Genomic DNA, 24,562 nt, shown 5'->3' on the forward strand with positions numbered 1-24,562 from the left:
AAGCCCTTGTGTGGCCGGTGCCAATGTGTGTCTGTGAAAGCTGGACTATCAATAAGAGTGATGAGGATCCAATAAAAGTGTTTGAAATGAAAGGACTCAGACGGATATTCCGAGTGTCACGGACGGCAAAGTGGATGAATGAGTGGGTGCTGGAGAAAGCTGGTGTTCACCGGAACCTGTTTGAGGCTCTCACATCCCGGAAGCTCACCTATTTTGGACATAAGAACATAAGAAATAGGAGCAGGAGTCGGCCATCTAGCCCCTCGAGCCTGCCCCGCCATTCAATAAGATCATGGCTGATCTGAAGTGAATCAGTTCCACTTACCCGCCTGCTCCCCATAACCCTTAATTCCCTTATTGATCAGGAATCCATCTACCTGTGATTTAAACATATTTAACGAGGTAGCCTCCACTGCTTCAGTGGGCAGAGAATTCCAGAGATTCACTACCCTCTGAGAGAAGAAGTTCCTCCTCAACTCTGTCCTAAACTGACCCCCCTTTATTTTGAGGCTGTGTCCTCTAGTTCTTGTTTCCTTTCGAAGTGGAAAGAATCTCTCTGCCTCTACCCTGTCGAGCCCCTTCATTATCTTATATGTCTCTATAAGATGTGTTGTGAATAGGGAGGGAGTGTTTGGAAAAAGAGGTAATGTGAGACAGAACACCTGGAAAATGTGTGCAAGGAAGGCCCAAGATGGGTGGATAATATCGGAATGTGGACCGGCCTCTCGATGGGACAGGCAGGGAGAGCAGCTGAGAAATCAGTGGAGAAAGATTGTTCAGAGTGCGGCCAATCCTCAGAACGAGGACGGATGAGCGACAAGACACCTGTAGTGGTAGGAAAAAGACTATTAACTATTCAGGATAAAATTACTGTACTATAAGAAACTAAGAGCAGGCCATTTGAGTCTGCTCCACCATTCAATATGATCATGGCTGATCCTCGATCTCAATGCCATATTCTCCCCATACCGCTTGAAGCCATTAAAATCGAAAACAAAATCTATCTCTTCCTTGAATATATTCAGTGACTTGGATTCCACAGCCTTCTGTGGTAGAGAATTCCACAAGTTCACTGTCCTTTGACTTAAGAATTTTCTCCTCATCTCAGTCTCACGGTGGCACAGTGGCGGCACGGTAGCACAGTGGTTAGCACTGCTGCTTCACAGCTCCAGGGTCCCGGGTTCGATTCCCGGCTCGGGTCACTGTCTGTGTGGAGTTTGCACATTCTCCTCGTGTCTGCGTGGGTTTCCTCCGGGTGCTCCGGTTTCCTCCCACAGTCCAAAGATGTGCGGGCTCGGTTGATTGGCCAGGTTAACAATTGCCCCTTAGAGTCCTAAGATGCGTAGATTAGAGGGATTAGCGGGTAAATATGTGGGGGTAGGGCCTGGGTGGGATTGTGGTTGGTGCAGACTCGATGGGCCGAATGGCCTCCTTCTGCACTGTAGGGTTTCTATTTCTATCTGACATCAGCTTTTGTGGATCATTTCAGTGGAAATGTGCTCTCGCTCAAAGAGAATCAGCCACTGGAATGAAAATTGAGAGCGGCCAGTCCAGTAGCAAGAAACCCTCTGACCCTCCCACTTCACCAACTGTCAGAATGAACATGCCTCAGTCCTGGATGTGATTAACAGCAGCAATAACAATCCCAGTAATCACTTGTGAACTCGCTGGTGTCTCAGCAGGTGGGATGACTGAGTGAATCCCTTCCCACACACAGAGCAGGTAAATGGTCTCTCCCCAGTGTGAACTCGCTGGTGTGTGAGAAGGTTCGATGACCGATTGAATCCCTTCCCACACACAGAGCAGGTAAATGGCTTCTCCCCAGTGTGAACCCACTGGTGTGTCAGCAGAGTAGATAACTCATAGAATCCCATCTCACACTCTGAGCAGGTGAAAGGCCTCTCCCTGTCCCTGCTGTGAATTTGTTGGTGTCTTAGCAGGTTGGCTAACTGAGTGAATCCCTTCCCACAGTTGGAGCAGGTGAACGGTCTCTCCCCAGTGTGAACTCGTTGGTGTGTCAGCAGGGTGGAGGAATCTCCAAATCCTTTCCCACACACGGAGCAGATGAATGGCCTCTCCCCAGTGTGAACTCGCTGATGTGCCAGCAGGTCAGATGAATCTCTAAATCCTTTTCCACACTCTGAGCAGGTGAATGGTCTCTCCCCAGTGTGAACTCGATGGTGCCTCTGCAGACTGGATGACCGAGTGAATCTCTTCCCACAGTCAGAGCAGATGAATTGCCTCTCCTTGGTGTGAACTTGCTGGTGTACCAGCAGGGTGGATGAATCTCTGCATCTTTTCCCACACACTGAGCAGCTGAATGGTCTCATCCCTGTGTGAACTCGATGATGTCTCACTAGGTTGGATGAAATACTGAATTTCTTCCCACACACAGAGCAGGTGAATGGCCTCTCTCCGCTGTGACCTCGCTGGTGTGTAAGCAGGTCGGATGCATTAGTAAATCTCTTCCCACACTGAGAGCAGTTGAATGGTCTTTCCCCGGTGTGACTGCGTCGATGAATTTCCAACTCAGATGGGGACTTGAATCCCTTTCCACAATCCTCACATTTCCACGGTTTCCCCATGGTGTCGGTGTCTGTGTCTCGGTGCTTTTCCAGTCACAGGAATGGTAAAATGGGCGATGGTTTGCCTCATCCTATTAAATCGAGTGACTCTGTCAGATCTTGGTGTGAAGTCAGTTTGAGATTTCTTATGGCAAGTTCTTCCCTTTTAATATCCTGTAAAAGAAGTTTGCAAATGTCATCACTGTCAGGACAGCTCAGAAATTCAGAACAGACAACCAGTCACTGATGGGATACATTCTGCCACATGGATAATTATGGATTGTAACATTGTCATTAAAACATGTGATACCAAAGCCACAGCAATGTGGTTGAATCTTAAGTGCCCACCAAGGGCAACTAGAGATGGGCAATAAATGCTGTCCAACCAGCGACGCCCGTGTCCCACAAGTGAATACAAAAGTGATTGAGTGTAAATAATTTACATTTAAAAATATCTTCTGTCAACGGTGTAAATGCTCATTTATAAATTTATATATGTATATATATATATATATTTACATATTTATAAATGCTCATTTTGTCATTGATTTCCTGAAGCTCCTGTTTTGAGTTTCAGACAGTTCTATGCCAAGTGTTTGAGGTGATTAAAAGTCTTTCATCTTACTCTTTGCATATCGATATTCACTAAAGCTACACAGATTGATTTTCTTCTCATTATAAATATAATTTCAATACTTAAAAGGACAGTCTTTCAGCAATCCCTATTTTCCTTCTTTCTGGTTGATAATTAAGGGTCTGTACACTTGGCGTAATTTATGATTTTGTTCCTAATTTTATCGGTTTCCCCACCCGCCACAATCTCCACAACACAGCAAAAATAATCACTATTCACTAATTGGGATTGTCAATGGCGGGCGTTATACCCAGCATTCCCCGCGGTGCTGAAAGTCCCCTTTCCACACTGCAGGAGAGTCGTGCGCAGGTCCAATGATAATCCAGTTGGAGCATGCGCAGTATGAGTGATGTCTCCTGAGGCAAAGACGCTTCTTTGGTTAACAGGCAGTCGGTAAGGATGCGGAAACCCGGAGTGAGTAACGGAGGCCATTCTGGTTGGGGAGAGTTTGTAAACACCGGGTGAATGCTCTAACCCCCTTTACGAACCTGAAGGTGCCGCGTTTGCAGCTCCGGGTCTTTTTCCCGAAACGAGGCCCCGGTTACTGGCCGCCATCTTGATTCAAAGCCGAGGAGTGCGCATGCGTCTTCATTCAGGTGACGTCACAGAGTGGACGAGGCTTCAGGGTCTCTGTTCCCAACTGGGTCCTAGTGCCCGGGGAACCTTAACTGAGTTAACAGATTTTAAACAGCTTCACCCACTCCCAGGCTGCAGCAAATGTTTGCAGCCCAAAGGAGTCCATGGGCCATGTTTACATTATATTAATATCATATTATAGCCCAAAGATGTGGATTGCCCATATTAAATTGCCTCTTAGTGTCCCAAGATGTGCAGGTTAGATGGGAAATTGTGAGGTTACCAGGATAGGGTGAGGAAGAACACCTGGCTAAGATGCTCTGTGAGAGAGTCGGTGCATACTCAATGGGTCAAATGGCACATTCTGCACTGCAGGGATTCTATATTCAGTGTGAGATGTTGCAGCCCTGTATAGTTACCTGAAGGAGCTGCTCCGCAACCTTTGTTAACACTTTAGCCCCAATCTCCTAGTCTTTGGCTGTGTGGGGGGAAGTTGGGGAGAACAAAGAAAAGTACAGCACAGGAACAGGCCCTTTGGTCGTCCAAGTCCATGCCAATCATGATACCCTAATTTACAAAAAACCTTCTGCCCTTACTCGGTCTGTATCCCTCTGGGCAGCATGGTGACACAGTGGTTAGCACTGCTGCCTTGGAGCTCCAGGGTCACAGGTTTAATTCTGGCCTTGGGTCACTTTCTGTGTGGAGTTTGCACATTCTCTCCGTGTCTGTGTGGGTTTCCTCCGGGTGCTCCGGTTTCCTCCCAAAGTCCAAAGATGTGCGGGTTAGGTTGATTGGTCATGATAAATTGACCCGAGTGTCAGGAGAATTAGTAAAGTAAATGTGTGCGGTTGCGGGAATTGGCCCTGGGTGGGATTTTTTTAAATTAATTTGTGGGACATGGGTGTCACTGGCTGGCCAGCATTTATTGCCCATCCCTAGTTGCCCTTGTTCATAGAACATAGAACATAGAACATTACAGCGCAGAACAGGCCCTTCGGCCCACGATGTTGCACCGACCAGTTAAAAAAAAAACTGTGACCCTCCAACCTAAACCAATTTCTTTTCGTCCATGAACCTATCTACGGATCTCTTAAACGCCCCCAAACTAGGCGCATTTACTACTGATGCTGGCAGGGCATTCCAATCCCTCACCACCCTCTGGGTAAAGAACCTACCCCTGACATCGGTTCTATAACTACCCCCCCTCAATTTAAAGCCATGCCCCCTCGTGCTGGATTTCTCCATCAGAGGAAAAAGGCTATCACTATCCACCCTATCTAAACCTCTAATCATCTTATATGTTTCAATAAGATCCCCTCTTAGCCGCCGCCTTTCCAGCGAAAACAATCCCAAATCCCTCAGCCTCTCCTCATAGGATCTCCCCTCCATACCAGGCAACATCCTGGTAAACCTCCTCTGCACCCTCTCCAAAGCCTCCACATCCTTCCTGTAATGTGGGGACCAGAACTGCACACAGTACTCCAAGTGCGGCCGCACCAGAGTTGTGTACAGTTGCAACATAACGCTACGACTCCTAAATTCAATCCCCCTACCAATAAACGCCAAGACACCATATGCCTTCTTAACAACCTTATCTACTTGATTCCCAACTTTCAGGGATCTATGCACACATACACCTAGATCCCTCTGCTCCTCCACACTATTCAAAGTCCTCCCGTTAGCCCTATACTCAACACATCTGTTATTCCTACCAAAGTGAATTACCTCACACTTCTCCGCATTAAACTCCATCCGCCACCTCTCGGCCCAACTTTGCAACCTGTCTAAGTCTTCCTGCAAACTACGACACCCTTCCTCACTGTCTACCACACCACCGACTTTGGTGTCATCAGCAAATTTGCTAATCCACCCAACTATACCCTCATCCAGATCATTAATAAATATTACAAACAGCAGTGGCCCCAAAACAAAACAGAGGGCAGTTGAGAGTCAACCACATTGCTGTGGCTCTGGAGTCACATGTAGGCCTGACCAGAAAAGGACGGCAGATTTCCTTCCCTAAAAGACATCAGTGAACCAGATGGATTTTTCCGACAGTCGACAATGGTTTCATGGTCATCAGTAGATTCACAGTAGATTCACAGTAGAGTGTCAGGAGAATTAGTAAAGTAAATGTGTGCGGTTGCGGGAATTGGCCCTGGGTGGGATTTTTTAAAATTAATTTGTGGGACATGGCTGTCACTGGCTGGCCAGCATTTATTGCCCATCCCTAGTTGCCATTGTTCAGAGGGCAGTTGAGAGTCAACCACATTGCTGTGGCTCTGGAGTCACATGTAGGCCTGACCAGAAAAGGACGGCAGATTTCCTTCCCTAAAAGACATCAGTGAACCAGATGGATTTTTCCGACAGTCGACAATGGTTTCATGGTCATCAGTAGATTCTTAATTCCAGATATTTTTTGTTGAATTCAAATTCCACCACCTGCCGTGGCAGGATTTGAACGCGGGTCCCCAGAACATTAGCTGAGTTTCTGGATTAATAGTCGAGCGATAATTTCTAATTCCTCCCTATTCAAGTACCCATCCAGATTCCTGTTAAATTTTGCTAATCTGCCTGCTTCCACCACCTATTTGGCAGCATGTTCCAGGCACCTACCACTCTGTGTGAAAAACTTCCACTGCACATGTCCCTTAAACATTCCCCTTCTCATCTTGAACCTTGTAATTGATAATTCCACCCTAAGAAAAAAACCTCTGACTATCCACCCTGTCAATGCCTCTCATAATTTTGTAGACCTCTATCAGGTCTCCCGTCAGCCTCTGTCTTTCCAGCGAAAAATCCTATTCAACCTCTCCTCGCCAACATCCTCGAGACCAGGCAACATCGTGGTGAACCTTCTTTGCACTCTCTCCAGAGCTTCCAGGTCCTTCTGGTAGTATGGTGGCCAGGAATGCATGCAATACTCCAAATGTAGCTTAACCAAGATCAGAGTATCTTCTCCTGGACCTGCTCTTGGGCCAGATTCAAACAACAATTTGTTGAAGCTGAATGAGCAGTGTCCATAGCAATTGGGTGGATGTTGAATATCCTTGCAGTCTCTCCTGGAGAGGGAACATGTGGTGTCCACTGATGCACTTGCTACCTTCCACAACTGATGAGCATCGCAGGATACAAAGTAACTTCAAGACATTGGAAACAACATTCTGGTTTAGTCAGGAAGCTAACCTTTCTTCTTGTTGGTACTTTGTTGCTGATCTTTTTCTTCTTTTAGTTTGTTTGGACCACATATTTGGGGAAATAAACAAGGGAAAAGAATATTCAACAGAAAATTAAATATCTGTTCTGAATTTCTGTCATGTTACAATGATGATTTTTGTAAACTCCTTTTACAGGGTATTAGAAGAGGAAGTTTTGCAAATGTGAAACTCAAACACAACATCACACAAAAATACAACAAAATTGTTCCATTCATCAGAACCTGATTATCATCGACCTTTGAATGGGGAAGCAGAAATGTTTGTTTGTTTTGCAAACATCAGTGTGACTGGAAAAGCACCGAGACACACACACACCCGAGTGAGAGTGTTCCAGTGCACTGAGTGTGGAAAGAGCTTTAACCAGTTACACAGCCTGAAAAAAACATCACAACATTCACAGCCAGGAGAAATCATCACGTGTTCTGTGTGTGGATGAGGCTTTAACTGATCATCCAACCTGGAGATACACAAGGACACCAGCACCATGCAGAAACAGTGGAAATGTGCGGATTGTGGTAAGGGGTTCAGTTACCCGTCCCAGCTTAAAAATCATCAACGCAGTCACACTGGGGAGAGACCATTCACCTGCTCCATGTGTGGGAAGGGATTCATTCAGTCATCCCACCTGCTTTCACATCAGCAAGTTCACCTTGATGAGAGGCTGTTAAACCGCTCGGACTGTGAAAGCAACTTTAAAAGCTCGGAGGACCTGGTCACGCACCAGGTTGTTCACACTGAGAGACAGTTCAGTTGCTCTCACTGTGGGAGGGGGTTCATACGATCACAGAACCTCATTGAACATGAACGCACTCACACTGGGGAGAGGCCGTTCACCTGCTCTGTGTGTGGGAAGGGATTCACGCGATTATCCTACCTCATTACACATCATCTGGTTCACACTAACAACAGACCTTTCAAATGTACTGAATGTGAGAAGAGTTATAAAACCACAAGTGAATTGCTGATACACCAGCGAGTTCACACTGGGGAGAGGCCATTCACCTGCGCTGTGTGTGAGAGAGCATTTGCACGATCATCCCACCTCGCTAAACACCAACTGGTTCACACGGATAAAAGACTTTTCAAATGCTCTGAGTGTGAGAAGACTTACAGAACCACAACTGACCTGCTGACACACCAGCGAGTTCACAATGGGGAGAGGCCATTCAGATGTACAGTGTGTGGGACAGGATTCACTCTGTCATCCAGCCTCCAGAAACACCAGCGAGTTCACACTGGGAAGAGGTCGTTCACCTGCTCCACGTGTGGAAAAGGATTCATTCATTCAGCCAATCTTCTGACACACCAGCGAGTTCACACTGGGGAGAGGCCATTCCTTTGCTCTGACTGTGGGAAGACATTCATCCACTCATCCCACCTTTTGAGACACCAGAAAGTTCACAAATGACAGAAGGATTTGGATTCTGCTGTTATCTTTAAAAATTCATTTTACAGGACATGAGGGTCGCTGACTGAGCCGAGCATTTATCGCCCATCCCTAATTACCCTCCATTGCAGAGGCCATCTCAGAGTCAACCACATTGCTGTGGCTCTGGAATCACATGTAGGCCAGACCAGGTAAGGGCGGCAGATTTCCTTCCCTAAAGGACATTAGTGATCCAGATGGGTTTTTCCGACAATTGTCAATGGTTTCGTGGTCATCAGTTGACTTTTAATTCCAGATTAATCACATCCAAGCCTGAAACATGTTCAGCCTGAGAGCTGGAGTTTCTTCATGCTGATGTTAATAATCTCCATAACTTGCTGCAGTTTAGTATCCGATGTGTGTCAAATGAACTAATATTATTTCAGACACACAGTCGGGTCCTTCATTTCTCCAGGATAAAAGGAGATTATTCGATATCCTGTTACTGACTGCTCCATTTGTGAGTATTTCTTTTCTCCTTTCTCACTGTCTGGATCATTTCAGTTGCGGACCTTCAGCTATTCTCTTGGACCCAGACCCTCCAGAGCATCTCTCCTCACCTGGGGAATCAGTGAAGGTAGTGATAACACACTCGGCCTCAGTAAACACAAAACCCAGTCTTGATGTGCTGGACCCATCATTGAGAATAGGGATGTTTGTGGAGTCTCCTCTTCCTGTGGTTCCACTTTGGGTTGAAGTCAGTGAGGTTTCTGATCTGTGTTCTGTTTTTTATACCAGGAAAACAAATAAACTAATTAACAAGTGAAATCTCCTCAAAACATCATTGTAACAAAAAGACAGAACTTCAAAGAAAATGTATCAAAATTAATTAAAATGTTGTTTAATATAAACCAAAAGTAAATGGGCAGCACAGTGGTTAGCACTGCTGCCTCACAGCGCCAGGGACCTGGGTTCAGTTCTGGCCTTGGGTCACTGTCTGTGTGGAGTTTGCATGTTCTCCCCGTGTCTGTGTGGGTTTCCTCCGCGTGCTCTGGTTTCCTCCCACAGTCCAAAGATGTGCAGAATCGGTTGACTGGCCATGCTAAATTGACCCTAGTGTCAGGGGGATTAGGAGAGTAAATATGTGGGGTTACGGGAATAGGGCTTGGGTGGGATTGTGGTCGGTGCAGCTCGATGGGCCGATGGCCTCCTGCACTGTACGGATTCTATGATTCTTTGACATGAAACAGAATGAGGGTGAAAGGTAACTAATGAGACTAAAATGTCATTACTGGGGGGCCGGGATTGATGATGCAGCCCAGACCCCACAAGAACCCACCAGTCATGGAAGGCCTGAAGTGGCAGTGGACACCACGTGCTCCCTTTCCAAGGCCACCCAGCCGTGAATGTAACCCTGGTACAGAGGCAGACATTTGGGTTGGTGGAACCCCCTCGAGCAGATCAGTGTTTGGGAAATGGATGTCTGTAGAACATGAGGGCAGGGTTACATTGTACAGGAAGAGAAACAGAAACCCAAACAGCACAAGAGGCTGGTTATTGATGATTCTTGTGAGCACTATTCCCAGGGTATTAGCAGGGGATGATTTACAGGTTGGGAACTTATAGCCAAACATCACATTGAGATCGAACAGAATCACGCGATTCATCAGGACCTGAATATCATTAACCTTTCAATGTGGAAGGAGAAATGTTTGTTTGTTCTGTCTGTGGGAAAAGATTTCATAGAAACCCTACAGTGCAGAAGGAGGCCATTCGGCCCATCGACTCTGCACCGACCACAATCCCACCCAGGCCCTACCCCCACATATTTACCCGCTAATCCCTCTAACCTACGCATCTCAGGACTCTAAGGGGCAATTTTTAGCATGGCCAATCAACCTAACCAGCACATCTTTGGACTGTGGGAGGAAACTGGAGCACTCGGAGGAAACCCACACAGACACGAGGAGAATGTGCAAACTCCACACAGACAGTGACCCAAGCTGGGAATCGAACCCAGGTCCCTGGAGCTGTGAAGCAGCAGTGTTAACCACTGTGCTACCGTGCCGCCCTATTTCAAATATCAGTGTGACTGGAAAAGCACCGAGACACAGACACACCCGAGTGAGAGTGTTCCAGTGAACTGAGTGTGGAAAGAGCTTTAACCGGTTACACATCCTGAAAATACATCACAGCATTCACAGCGAGGAGAGACTGTATGCGTGTTGTGTGTGTGGATGAAGCTTTGACTGATCATCCAACCTGAAGAGACACAAGGACACCAGCACCATGGAGAAAGCATGGACATATGGGGATTGAGTGATGTGATTCATTTACCCGTTTCAACTGGGAAATGATCAACACAGTCACACTGAGGAGAGAACTTTCACCTTCTCCATTTGTGGAGATGGATTTACTCAGTTATCCAGTCTGGCGGCACACCAGCAAGTTCATTCGGGGAGAGGCTGTTCAGATGCTCCAGGTGAGGGAAGGAATTTGCTGACTCATCTGAGCTGCTGGCGTATGAGCAAGTTCACACTGAGGAGGGTGCATTCGCCTGCTCTGTGTGTGGGAAAGGGACTCACTCCATCATCCAACCTACTGAGACACCAGTGAGTTCACAAATGAGTGCAGGAGTTGGATTTGGCGAATGCTGCAGTTAGGATTGGACGTGTGGGTGAATCCTGAGGTGTGTAAGAAATGTGTCCCAGCCGCTCTCTTCCATGTTTCAGAGCTCCGAGACATGGAACAAAAGCTCCTTTACAACTGTGTTTAGAGTCAAGAAGAACAACGGTGATTGCTGGAAACATGTTGTCAAATCAGAGATTGGTGTAAAGCTGGGATCTGTTCCTGACTGAGTGAAACGGCAGGTTTAAGTTTCCAGTCTGGAAAAAGTAGAGATTTAAAATGTTAGTGTGAATTCCTGAATCTACCAATGTAAGGCAATGGAAACATCAAGTTACATTTCTGTCTGGAACCTTTAACCATCTCTCACCTTCCATTGACTTCAATGTGATGGAAACTCACTGTTGAAATCTCTCAGCATTTGAAACATGTTTACAAATGATTGGAGGGTTTTTAGTTGAGATCTTTCTTCTGTCCACTTGAGGTGTTAAATAACAGACTTTCTCCTGTGAATATCCAGCTGGAGTTTTGGGCCCTGATGTGTTTCCTTGTTCATCTTGTTGACTCTAAATATTTGAATCTTGTGGTTTCAGACACCAGATAATCAAATTCCCAACAACAGATTGTCTTTTACTGACTTTATTAACTGCACTGCAATAATACAGACAGAGTAATTCCTCACATGGTTCCAGTGCTCAACGAAGTACTGAAATGATAAAATTTATATGCATTTCAGAGCCTGTAACATAGGAATGGTGTATTGGTCTGTAACTTTAATTCAATGTTCCTTCTTTTAATATCATGTCCACCACTTTCCTGTTACCTGATCAATTTGTTTATTGTTATTACAGGATTGTCACATATTTCCATTGTTTGTATCTTTAATTTTATGAATCTTTGACGTAAATTACACAGCAGTTAAGTCTTTGGGCTGTGAGTGTGTTTCTTGAATAAAATCCCATTACATTTTTAAAATAGGAATTCGATCTGGAGAACAGAGATAATGCAGTCGATTCAGAACTCTCTTCTCCTCAGCTCTGATCTAAAAGGCTACGACTCTCATCAACTTTTACAGATGCACCATAGAAAGCATTCTTTCTGGTTATATGACAGCTTGGTATGGCTCCTGCTCTGACCAAGACCGCAAGAAACCACAAAGAGTTGGGAATGTAGTCCAGTCCATCACGCAAACCAGCCTCCCATCCAGTGACTCTGTCTACACTTCCCATGGCCTCAGAAAAGCAGCCAGCATAATCAAGGACCCCACGCACCCCGAACATTCTCTCTTCCAGCTTCTTCCATCAGGAAAAAGATACAAAAGTCTGAGGTCACGTACCAACCGAGTCAAGAACAGCTTTTTCCCTGCTGCCATCAGACTTCTGAATGGTCCTATCACATATTAAGCTGATCTTTCTCCACACCCTAGCTATGACTGTAATATTATATTGGACATCTTCTCCTTTCCTTCTCCCCTTTGTACTTTATGAACAGGATGTTTGTCTGTATAGTTCACAAGAATCAATACTTTTCACTGTATCCCAATACATGTGACAATAAATCAAATCATTCCTTTCCCCCTATGTACTCTATGTACGGTATGCTTTGTCTGTATAGCGTGCAAGAAACAATACTGATACATGTGACTATAATAAATCAAATCAAATTCAGTTTAAACCCGGTTTGCAGACATGACATTCTATTCACATATTGAAGGTGAGTGAGATCCTGTGAGACACACACTGAGCCTAGGAGCTGAAAGTGATTCACAAACTGTGTTTTGTGTTCATTGATCCCAGGAATGTTACCGAAACCTTCCCTGGATCTCGAGGCTGGGAGAGACACTCTGGAAGGTATGGGGAGCTGGGGGGACTTGTCCATGAGAGTAACTGAAGGTATGAGGCTGAAATAATCTCGAGTTAGAAAGGAGAAAAGGTTCAGTCCTGGGTGTGATTCTCAGCAGCAACAGCAGAGTCCAGCTTTGTGGGTAAGATGTGAAGTTTCTGGTGTTTCAGCAGGCGGGATGCCCGAGTAAATCTCTTCTCACACACAGAGCAGGTGAGCAGCTTCTTCCTGGTGTGAACTCGCCGGTGTTTAACCAGGTCGAACGACTGAACAAATCCCTTCCCACACACACAGCAGGTGAAGGGCTTCTCCCCAGTGTGGATGCGTTCATGTCTCTGGAGGCTGGAGGACTCAGGGAAACGCTTCCCACACACGGAGCAGATGAAGGCCTTCTCCCCGGTGTGAACAAGCTGGTGTTTCTGCACGTGGTGTAAACAAGTAAAGGCCCTCCCGCACACATGACAAATGTACGGCCTCTCCCCGGTGTGAACCCGCTCATGTATCACAACATGGGACAAACGAGGGAAACTCTTCCCACACACGAAGCAGGTGAACGGCCTCTCCCCGGTGTGAAGTCGCTTGTGTGCGCGCAGGGCGGATGACTGAGTGAATTTCTTCCCACACACAGAGCAAGAGAATGGCCTCTCCCCAATGTGAATCCGCTTGTGCATCACAAGGTGCGTTGAACGCGTGAATCCCCTCCCACACTCGGAGCAGGTGAACGGCCTTTCTCCGGTGTGAATTCGTTGGTGAATCACAAGGTCAGATGAGCGAGTGTATCCATTCCCACACTCGGAGCAGGTGAATGGTTTCTCCCCCGTGTGAACAAGTTTGTGCCTCAGAAGATGGAATGAATGATTGAATCTCCTCCCACACACAGAGCACGGGAACGGCCTCTCCCCAGTGTGAGTGCATTGGTGTCTCAGGAGACTATTGTTTGTTTTAAGGGTCTTCTCACACTCTGAGCATTTAAAACTTCTCTCATCAGAATGAATGAGCTGGTGCTCAGTGCAGTGGGAGGACTGAGTGAATCTCTTCCCACACTGGGAGCAGCTGAATGGCCTGTCCTTGGTGTGAACTTGTTGGTGCTCAGTGAGATGCACTGAGTCGCTGAATGACTCCCCACAGTGAGAGCAGCTGAACGGTCTCTCGTGTGTGTGAAGGAGCTGGTGCTCTGCAAGGCGGGAGGACTGGCTGAACCTCTTCCCGCAGTGGGAGCAGCTGAACGGTCTCTCGTCAGTGTGAAGGAGCTGGTGTTGGGCCTGTTCCTCAGGCGTCTCAACGCTGTCCCCAGAGTCAGAGCTTTGAAGAGGGTCCTCATCAATGTGATCGAGTTGGTGAGCCAGCAGGTTGGACGAACACATGAACTTCTTCCCACACACGGAGCAGGTGAACGGACTCTCACTATGGCGAGTTCGCTGTCGTGTCAGCATGTTTACCAACTGTATCAATCCCTCCCCACAGGAAGAGCAGGTTTACAGACTCTCACCAGCTTCCTGCTGAGACAGTCAATTAAATCCCTTCAGATGTACAAATCTTCACATCCTGATGAATTGACTTTCCAATTGTGACACAAAGTTTGGTTTGTTTTTCCTGACTGCAAATCCTCCTGTTCCATTACCCTGCAAAATAATTTCACAAAGAATTGCATAGACTATATAATACACAAACAGGCCATTCGGGCAATCTAGTCTGTACGGAGTTTCTACTCTACACGAGTCTCCTCCCATTCTGCTAACCTCGTCTCAGCCTTTCAGCTTCACTTTTCTCTCATTCTCATCTCGTTTCCTTTTGAAAAAATCTAAGTTATCTGTCTCAACTACTTCCAGTGAGTTCCACATTTTAACAACTGTTTGTGAAAAGAAATGTCTCCTGTTTTCCTGTTGGATTTATTAGTCTGGATTGTGCACTGTGAAGATGTGGTGCAGTGGGGAGTGACCCTTCTTCTGAGTCAGAAGCTCTGGTTTCCAGTCCCACTCAGAGTACATGGCCGAGGAAGGTGTGTTCATAATGTGGCCAAACTGTAAATCATTCATAGAATCACTACAGTGCAGAAAGAGGCCATTCGGCCCATCGTGTCTGCACCGAACACAATCCCGCCCTTGCCCCTATCCCCAGGCTAATCCCCCTGATACTAAAGGGCAATTTAGCATGGCCAATGCACCTAACTTGCACATCTTTGGACTGTGGGAGGAAACCAGAGCAACCAGAGGAAACCCACGCAGACACACTGAGAATGTGCAAACTCCACACAGACAGTGACCCGGGCCAGGAATCGAACCTGGATCCCTGGCGCTGTGAGGCAGCAGTGCTAACCACTGTGCCACCATGCTGCCCTTCGAACATACACCAATGATAGACAATAAGAGCGGGAGAGATTCCTGGTCAGTCATATGATGGAAACAATTTGGAGCCTCTCCCATCACTATCCATGGCTCCACGGGTAGCGGATATAAAAGTTTCTGTTGCCACTGCAGCCTGGTTCCTTGTGGGGTCTAGCTGGCCGGTGTGGATGAGATTGGTGCCGACAGCACGGGGTTCAATCCCCATTCTGGCTGGGGTGGATTTGGGTTCTGCCTCTTTGCCCGACCCATGGCGGAGATCCTGACACTTTGGTCAGACCAGCCTTCAGGTAGAGAACACAACAATAAGAAGTTTGTGTGTTCATGGTTCCCAGTATTAGATAGATCAACAAACATTCTGACTGCTAATTCCATTCAGAAGAGACAAATAATTCTCTTGATTTGAGTTTGCTGTGTGTAAACCATCCCCTTGTAAAAGAGTTTCCAAAATCCATCACTCAGTCCGCCTGCTGAAGGGAGCACTGCGCACGCGCGCTGCTGCACTGCTACTGATAAAGATGGCGCTACGCATGCGCTTTTCTACACATTGCCTCCTACAAAGATGGCGGTCGGTATCCGGGTCTTCCAACCGTGGAACCGGCTGCTTCTCATTCCGGGATTGCGGCCTCTATCGAGGATTATCTGAAACATCGGCACACACCCACCGGCTCCAGCTCCCTTCCGCTCTCAGACGTTACTCACCCGCTTGATATTTAACACGACCGCCTCTGTTCTGGTTTTTGTGGCCGACACCACTGATTTCTAAACCTTTCCCTCCGACGCCATCCTTCCCGCTCACCCGGCACTTACTCACTGGCTGCATACACACACTGCGCATGCTCCACATCACAATGCCCGGGGGCTGATTGACGGCAGCTCCGGGCCAATAGGAAGAGGGGGCGTGGCTGGAGGACCGAGCGGGAGCGGCTGGTCCTCCAACCAATCGGAGTGAATAAAGGGCGGGACCTGAAGCATGCGCAGTGCCGGTAATGGCGACGGACAGACGGACGGTTTTAATTTGGAAGCGAGATCAATACGAGGTAGAGAGCGGCGCGCGGGGAATGATAAATGTGGCGGGTGGGTGGAGAGGCTTTGTAAACATGTTGTTCAAATCCAAACCCCGGAAATGTAGTGGGGACTGAACACAATGGGTTCAGTTTTCCCAGTATTTTTTGAAAGAAATTTCTGTTTTTTAGTACTGGATGTCAGACAAGTCAAGATATGAGTTGGAGGGGAACTTGGAGTTGATGATGCTCACATTTACCTGCTATCTTGGTCCTTCGAGGTGGTGGAAGTTGAGGGTTTGGGAGATTCTATCAATGTTCTCATTGAGTTGTAGATGTATAAAATCCCTCTCCTTCATTCCCGATCTCTCCTATTTCTCTCTGTCTTTTCCCATAGTGCCCAGACTGGATGGCAGGTTCCCTTCCCTGAAGGACATTAGGAAATCAATTGGGTGTTTTGACAATCCAGCAGTTTTCATGGTCACTTTTTCCTAGTGCTGTCCCCACAAATTACCAGGTTCATTCAGCTCAATTTCACAACCTGCCTTTGTGTTTTTGTGGGTTCTCTCTCACTCCCTTTTTCTGTTTTAATTCAATTTCACAGGGTATTAGAAGAGGAGGATTTGCAGTTTGGAAACTGAAACCAAGCCTGGTATCAGCACCTTATGGAGTCGGCCAATTTATTGTACCCTGAATATCATTGCATTTTGAACATGGAAGAAAATAGCACTATTCACAGTGGAGAGAAACTGTACACATGTTCTGTGTGTGGACAAGACTTCAGCCAATCATCTGACCTTTCGGAACATAATTGCAGTCACAACAGAGAGAAACTGTGGAAATGTGGGGACTGTGAGAAGGGATTCAAATCCCCATCCTTGCTGGAAATTCATCAACGTAGTCACACAGGGGAGAGGCCATTCACCTGCTCCCACTGTGGGAAAGGATTCACTCAGTCATCCAGTTTACATATACACCAGAGGACTCACACTGAGGAGAGGCCATTCACCTGCTCTCTGTGTGGGAAGGCATTCAATCGGTCATTCAGCCTAGCATTGCACAAGCGAACTCACACGGGGGAGAAACCATTCACCTGCTCTGTGTGTGGGAAGGGATTCAATCAATCATCAAACCTAGCAAAACACCAGCGAATTCACAGTGAGGACAGACCATTCACTTGCGCTGTGTGTGGGAAGGGCTTCAAAGCATCATCCATGCTAACAAAACACCAGCACGTTCACAATGGGGAGAGGCCATTCAGCTGTTCTCAATGTGGGAAGAGATTCGCGCTCTCAGCCAACCTGCTGACACACCAGCGAATTCACACTGGGGAGAGGCCGTTCATCTGCTCCCAGTGTGGGAAGGGATTCACTCAGTCATCCAGCTTACACATACACCAGAGGACCCACACTGGGGAGAGACCATTCAGCTGTTCTGTTTGTGGGAAGGCATTCAGTCAGTCATCTAACCTATCATTACACCAGCGAGTTCACACTGGGGAAAAGCCATTCACTTGCTCCCAGTGTGGGAAGGGATTTGCTCGCTCATCCAACCTCCTGATACACCTGCGAGTTCACACTGGGGAGAGGCCGTTAACTTGCTCCCAGTGTGGGAAGCGATTCACTGACTCATCTCACCTGCTGGCACACCAGCGAACTCACACTGGGGAGAAGCCTTTCAGCTGCTCCCAGTGTGGGAAGGGATTTGCACACTCAGGCAATCTGTGGACACATCAGCGAGTTCACACTGGGGAGAGACCATTCATCTGTTCCCAGTGTGGGAAGGGATTCAGTCAATCATCCAACCTAGCAATACACCAACGGATTCACACTGGGGAGAGGATGTTCACTTGTTCCCAATGTGGGAAGGACTTTGCTCACTCACACACGTTGCAGGGTCACCAACGAGTTCACACTGGGGAGAAGCCGTTCACTTGCTCTGTGTGTGGGAAGGGATTCAGTCAGTCATCAAATCTGCTGAAACACCAGCGAATTCACAAGGAACTATTGTGATTGAATTTTGCTGTGAATCATATTCAGACTGAACCATGTTCATTTGGGTCTGTTTCTGCTGAATTGAAAAGTGACTCCAGCCCTGCTGTAGGTGTTAATATTGTTGGTCTGAGAATGAAGGATTTGGGGTCAGGAAACTCACACAAAACATCAGATCAGGATTGGATGGAGCCACACAATTTATCGTAACATGAAAAGCAGAGATTTTTGAACCTGGAAGGAAACAGCACCGTTTACAACCACAGTCACATTAGCGAGAGACCATGGAAATGTGAGACTGTGAGGAGAGATTCAGTTACCCGTCAGAGCTGGAAACTCAGTGGCGCACTCACACTGGGGGAAGGCCATTCACCCACTCTGAGTGTGGGAAGGGATTCACTCAGTCTTCTGAGCTGATCACATTGGGGAGAAACCATTTAACTGCCCTGAGTTTTGGAAGAGATTCACTCGGTCATCCACACTGCTGAGTCACCAGCGAGTTTACAACTAACCACAGTGATTGGACTTTCCTGTTAATCACATCGAGGACCGAACTATGTTCAATGTAAGTGAACTGGCAAATGAGGTTAAGGAACAGGTCAATAGAGGTGCAGTGGCAGATTTGAAAGGGTTATTTCAGAAAACCCAGAACAGATACATTCCAGTGAAGAAGAAAAATTCCAAGGGGAGGATCCACCATCCGTGGTTCACTAAAAAAGTTAAAGATAGTATAAAACTTAAAGAAAAAAGTAAACAATTGCACAAAGATGGGTGGCAGGTCAGAAAACTAGACAGAATATAAACAGCAAAGAATGATAAAAAGATTAAATAAGGAGAAGAATTGGAGTACGAGAGAAAGGCAGCTAGAAATATAAAGATGGATAGTAAATTAGAAATCTTTGTATCCTCATTGGCTACCGGGGAGGTCCCAGAGGATTGGAGAAAAGCCAATGTTGTTCCTTTGTTTAAGAAGGGTAGCAAGAATAATCCGGGTAATTACAGGCCGGTGAGCCTTACATCAGTGATAGGGAAATTATTGGAGAGGATTCTTCGAGACAGGATTTATTCCCACTTGGAAATAAGTGGACGTATTAGTGAGAGGCAACATGGTTTTGTGAAGGGGAGGTCATGTCTCACGAACTTGATCGAGTATTTCGGGGAAGTGACGAAGATGATTGATGAGGGTAGGGCAGTGGATGTTGTCTACATGGACTTCAGTCAGGCCTTTGACAAGGTCCCTCATGGCAGACTGGTGCAGAAGGTGAAGTCGCATGGGATCAGAGGTGAGCTGGCAAGGTGGGTACAAAACTGGCGTGGTCAAAGAAGACAGAGGGTAGCAGTGGAAGGGTGCATTTCTGAATGGAGGGCTGTGACAAGTGGCGTTCCTCAGGGATCAGTGCTGGGACCTTTGCTGTTTCTAATATATGTAAATGATTTGGAGGAAAATGTAACTGGATTGATTGGTAAGTTTGCGAACGACACAAAGGTTGGTGGATTTGCGGATAGCAATGAGGACCATCAGAGGATACAGCAGGATATAGATCAGTTGGAGACTTGGGTGGAGAAATGGCAGATGGAGTTTAATCCAGACAAATGTGAGGTAATGCATTTTGGAAGGTCTAATATACATAGGAAATATACAGTAAATGGCAGAACCTTTAAGAGTATTGATAGGCAAAGGGATCTGGGTGTACAGGTACACAGGTCACTGAAAGTGGCAATGCAGGTGGAGAAGGTAGTCAAGAAGGCATACAGCATGTTTACCTTCATCGGCCGGGGTATTGAGTTTAAAAATTGGCAAATTATGTTGCAGCTTTATAGAACCTTAGTTAGGCTGCACTTGGAATATAGTGTTCAATTCTGTTCGCCACACTACCAGAAGGATATGGAGGCTTTGGAGAGGGTACAGAAAAGATTTACCAGGATGTTGCCTGGTATGGAGGGCATTATCTATGAGGAAAGGTTGGAGAACCTTGGTTTGTTCTCACTGGAGCGACGGAGGTTGAGGGGCGACCTGATAGAAGTCTACAAGATTATGAGGGTCATGGACAGAGTGGATAGTCAGAAGCTTTTTCCCGGGTGGAAGAGTCAATGACCAGGGGGCACAGGTTTAAGCTGCGAGGGGCAAGGTTTAAAGGAGATGTACGAGGCAGATTTTTTACGCAGAGAGTAGTGGGTGCCTGGAACTCGTTGCCGGGGGAGGGAGTGGAAGCGGATACGATAGTGACTTTTAAGGGGCATCTTGAGTTTTACATGAATCGGATGGAAATAGAGGGATATGGTCCCTGGAAGTGTAGGGGTTTTAGTTCAGTGAGGCAGCATGGTCGGTGCAGGGCCATGGAGGGCAGAAGGGCCTGTTCCTGTGCTGTAATTCTCTTTGTTCTGTAAACATTTCTCTGGATATTTGAATAAAAAAAGAGTTATCCAAGTGAATGTTGGTCCAAGAGAAAGTGATTCCGGGGAATTAATAATGGAAAGTGAGGAGGTGACAGATGAATTCAACAGGTACTTTGTATCAGTCTTCACTATAGTTTAGTACTGTACCCGATAGTATCGAGGATAGAAGTAATATCTTATCGGGGTGTGGAAGGGAGAGAGGAACTCAGGAAAACTGCTGTCACTTATGAAGTGGTACTGAGCAAATAGTTGGAGCTGTCGGCTGACAAATCCCGGACCCTGATGGACTTCATTCTCGGCTCTGAAAAGAAGCAGCTCGTCAGATAAAAGCAAAGTATTGCGGATACTGAAAATCTGAAATAAAAACAGAAAATGCTGGAAAGACTCAGCAGGTCTGGCAGCACCTGTGGAGGGAGAAACAGAGTTGAAATTTTGAGGCCATATGGCTGTTCTTTAGCTGAAGAGGGGTAGAAACGACTGGGGTGAGATAGTTGATGCATTGTTTTTAATTTTCCAAAATTCTCTGGTTTTGGTGAAAGTTCCATTAGATTAGAAAGTAGCAAATGTAACTCCTTTATTCAAAGAAGGAGAGAGACCAAAAGCAGGAAACTACAGGACAGTTAACTTAACATGCCATAGGAAAAATGTTAGAAGCTATTATTAAATATGTTACAGCATGGCAGTGAGAAAAATCCAGGCTATGAAGGAGAGTCAACATGGTTTTGAGAAAGGGAAATCATATTCAACCTATTTTTTCAGTTCTTTGAATGAGTCACATGTGCTGTGGATAAAGGGGAACCAAAGGTGCAGAAAGGTGAATGTACTGAGATTTCCAGAATGCATTTATAAGGTTATTGTGGAAAATGAAAACTCCTAGTGGGGCGGGGGGAATGGTAACATATTGGCACGGAAAGAAGATTGGCGAGTTAATAGGAAACAGGATTGGCATAAATGGGTCTTTTTCTAGTTGACTGGATGTGATGAGTGGTGTGCCACAGGGATCAATGCTGGGACCTCAACCTTTTTACCATTTATATCAATGACTCAGATGAAGGAATTGAAGGTATGGTTGCTAAATTTGCCTGTTCAGGTACACTGAATTTGGGAGAATTTAGCATGGACAATGCACCGAACCAGCACATCTTTCGGAATGTGGGAGGAAACCAGAACATCCGGAGGAAACCCACGCAGACACGGAGAGAACGTGCTGACTCCACAAGACAGTGACCCAAGCCGGGAATCACACCCGGGCCCCTGGCGCTGTGAGGCAGCAGTGCTAGCCACAGTGCCACCATGCCACCCAGTTGGACTGAACAATGTTCATTCTGAGAGTCAGGTTTTGTTTCTGACAGTAATAACCATCCTAACTCAACTGGATAAATATGAAATTAATCAACTTTTTTTCAAAATTATTCTTCTGGATTTTTCCTTTTGGAGAGCGATTACACTATTTCTGCTGTGAAATGAGAACTATTGTCATTCTCCATCCATTTCAGGAAGCCTCATCCAGGATTTTAGCTATTGTGTCTGCATCATTTTTACAAACAGGAAAAGTTTCAATCCACCAGGTAAACATAGCTGTAATTAGCAGGATCTACCAGTCTCCTCTTAGTGTGGAGAGTGGGCCTGTATAATCAAGCTGCAGTGTTTCCCAGGGAACATCAATAATGTGGAACAAGTTAATTGGGACAATGCATTTTGCAGAATCTGATTAGTTTGAACACATGAGGCACAGCTTCAGGTGCTGATGGACATTCTGATGTCTCCTCAGCCACTGATATTGTGATCATGTTGTATAATATTGAGGAGTCAAAAAACAAGAAATACGCCTTGCTTTGATCCATCAAATATACTAATTCCTTTCTAAGCCATCGAGTTGTGACTGAAGTCAAAGTTAAACCATATTTGTGAAAGAAAACTTCATTGTGTCAGATGAGTGAGTCCTTACTTGCTGTGAATGATGAGGGAAAGTTTTCTCTATGGTGCCAACCCTTTTTACCCACAGTCATCTTAGGTCAGTGTCCTGACAAGTTTTTAAATGACATTTAACTGGAGTCTGTCGTACCAGTCCCAACAGTTGTGTTTTGGGTGGATCCCATGGAATCTCCTCTCGAGCAGCTTTCCTGGTGAGTCAGTCTGCTTGGTTATTACCGTCACTCTTCACTAACTCCTGCTGCTGATCCACCTTCACCTGGCAAATAGCAATTTGTCCTGGACATCCAGTAACATTCCCAATCATTCAGAGTTTGGAGTGGTGAGCAGTGGTTTCCTTTCTGCTGTGGAGAAGTTGTGTTTCCTCCCCCAGAGGGGTAGGTTTTCTGAGGGAATTACAACCAACGTAGCTTTCAGAATATTTGATGATTATGTCGGTAACAGTTTGAACGGCTGTGACCGCAATAACCTCAGAGTTCTGGGCTAACTGTTGCGATTATGGTGGATATTTAGTAAGGATACTACAATTGTTGTGGAGAATCAAACACACAGCTCCACTCTGATACAAACCTTGTTCATAAAACCAACACATGATCACATAAACCCCAGTGCAATGTAATAGTTATTTGTCTTTAACAGGTCCATCGGACATGACCCCTTTTGCCTGACTGAGACGTAGGATTCTTTCATACTGAAACATCCCAGCCAAGTAATAATTATGAAGATTCAGGACGTGAACGCTTTTTCTTTGTAATTCCATAATTCAACCATTGGCCCTTTAGGATAATGTCACTGCCGTATTTGGGGTCTGCAGAAATATACAATTAAACTCTGCCAGGCACTTTATGTGCTTAATGGGCACTTTATATCTTCTCAATGAATTAGGCAATCAATCTTTCCACAGGACTGATTGTGTCTGAGAACTATCCGACTGGAAAACCTTTTCCATTAAGGCCTCAGAATACTACAGCAGATATACATTGTTCTGGCTGTGGAATTAATTGGATAGATCTTCCAGAGAGCCAGTACAGAGATAATGAGCCTAATGGTTTCTATTTGTGCTGTATCATTCTGTAAAAGAGTGAATAATCAGCATCAGGGACAGAGAGAGGAACCAGTGACTGTGCGATTGAACCCAGTAAGAAGTCTGACAACACCAGGTTAAAGTCCTACAGGTTTATTTGGTAGCACAAGATTTCGGAGTGTTCCTTCTTCTTCAGGTGAGTGAAGAGTTCTGTTCACAAACAAGGCATACATCGAGACAGACTCAATTTACAAGATGATGGTTGGAATGCGAGTCTTTACAGGTAATCAAGTCTTTACAGGTATAGACAATGTGAGTGGAGAGAGGGTTAAGCACAGGTTAAAGAGATGTGTATTGTCTCCAGCCAGGACAGTTACTGAGATTTTGCAAGTCCAGGCAAGTCGTGGGGGTTACAGATAGTGTGACATGAACCCAAGATCCCGGTTTAGGCCGTCCTCATGTGTGCGGAACTTGGCTATCAGTTTTTGCGCAGCGATTCTGCGTTATCGTGTATTGTGAAGGCCGCCTTGGAGAACGCTTTCCCGAAGATCAGAGGCTGAGTGCCCGTGACTGCTGAAGTGTTTCCCGACAGGAAGAGAACACTCCTGCCTGGTGATTGTCGAGCGGTGTTCATTCACCCGTTGTCGTAACATCTGCATTGTCTCCCCAATGTACCATGCCTCGGGACATCCTTTCCTGCAGCTTATAAGAACATAAGAAATAGGAGCAGGAGTAGGCCATCTAGCCCCTCGAGCCTGCCCCGCCATTCAATACGATCATGGCTGATCTGAAGTGGATCAGTTCCACTTACCCGCCTGGTCCCTATAACCCCTAATTCCCTTACCGATCAGGAATCCATCTCTCCGTGATTTAAACATATTCAACGAGATAGCCTCCACCACTTCAGTGGGCAGAGAATTCCAGAGATTCACCACCTCTGAGAGAAGAAGTTCCTCCTCAACTCTGTCCTAAACTGACCCCCCTTTATTTTGAGGCTGTGCCCTCTAGTTCCAGCTTCCTTTCTAAGTGGAAAGAATCTCTCCACTT

The 24,562-nt window shown here is 46.1% G+C and overlaps 2 protein-coding genes across 2 annotated transcripts; one reads left to right on the forward strand and one right to left on the reverse strand.

Moving 5' to 3' along the window:
- Window positions 1–1,652: 1,652 nt before the first annotated feature.
- Window positions 1,653–15,949, reverse strand: LOC144485664 (uncharacterized). Its single transcript, XM_078203761.1, has 3 exons — window positions 15,870–15,949; window positions 13,048–14,447; window positions 1,653–2,241 (listed from the first exon to the last, which is right to left on the reverse strand). Exons 2-3 carry the CDS (start codon window positions 14,256–14,258, stop codon window positions 1,653–1,655), a joined length of 1,800 nt encoding a protein of 599 aa, XP_078059887.1. The 5' UTR covers window positions 14,259–14,447; window positions 15,870–15,949.
- A 208-nt stretch (window positions 15,950–16,157) lies between these two features.
- LOC144485671 (uncharacterized) lies at window positions 16,158–18,465 on the forward strand. Its single transcript, XM_078203767.1, has 2 exons — window positions 16,158–16,207; window positions 16,776–18,465. The coding sequence occupies exon 2, from the start codon at window positions 16,837–16,839 to the stop codon at window positions 18,181–18,183; it is 1,347 nt and encodes a 448-aa protein (XP_078059893.1). The 5' UTR covers window positions 16,158–16,207; window positions 16,776–16,836; the 3' UTR covers window positions 18,184–18,465.
- Window positions 18,466–24,562: the final 6,097 nt, after the last annotated feature.

The sequence above is a fragment of the Mustelus asterias genome, unplaced genomic scaffold (genome assembly GCF_964213995.1).
Source record: "Mustelus asterias unplaced genomic scaffold, sMusAst1.hap1.1 HAP1_SCAFFOLD_210, whole genome shotgun sequence".
Taxonomy (NCBI): domain Eukaryota; kingdom Metazoa; phylum Chordata; class Chondrichthyes; order Carcharhiniformes; family Triakidae; genus Mustelus; species Mustelus asterias.

Bases quoted from the DNA above. Each gene is read 5' to 3' on its own strand.
- LOC144485664 (XM_078203761.1), bottom strand. From the start codon at position 14,258: ATGCTGACACGACAGCGAACTCGCCATAGTGAGAGTCCGTTCACCTGC. The intron at 2,242-13,047 runs GCTGCTCACCTG...CACCAAGGAGAG, and splicing joins CGAGTTCACACCAGGAAGAA to GCAATTCATCTGCTCTGACT.
- LOC144485671 (XM_078203767.1), top strand. From the start codon at position 16,837: ATGGAGTCGGCCAATTTATTGTACCCTGAATATCATTGCATTTTGAAC.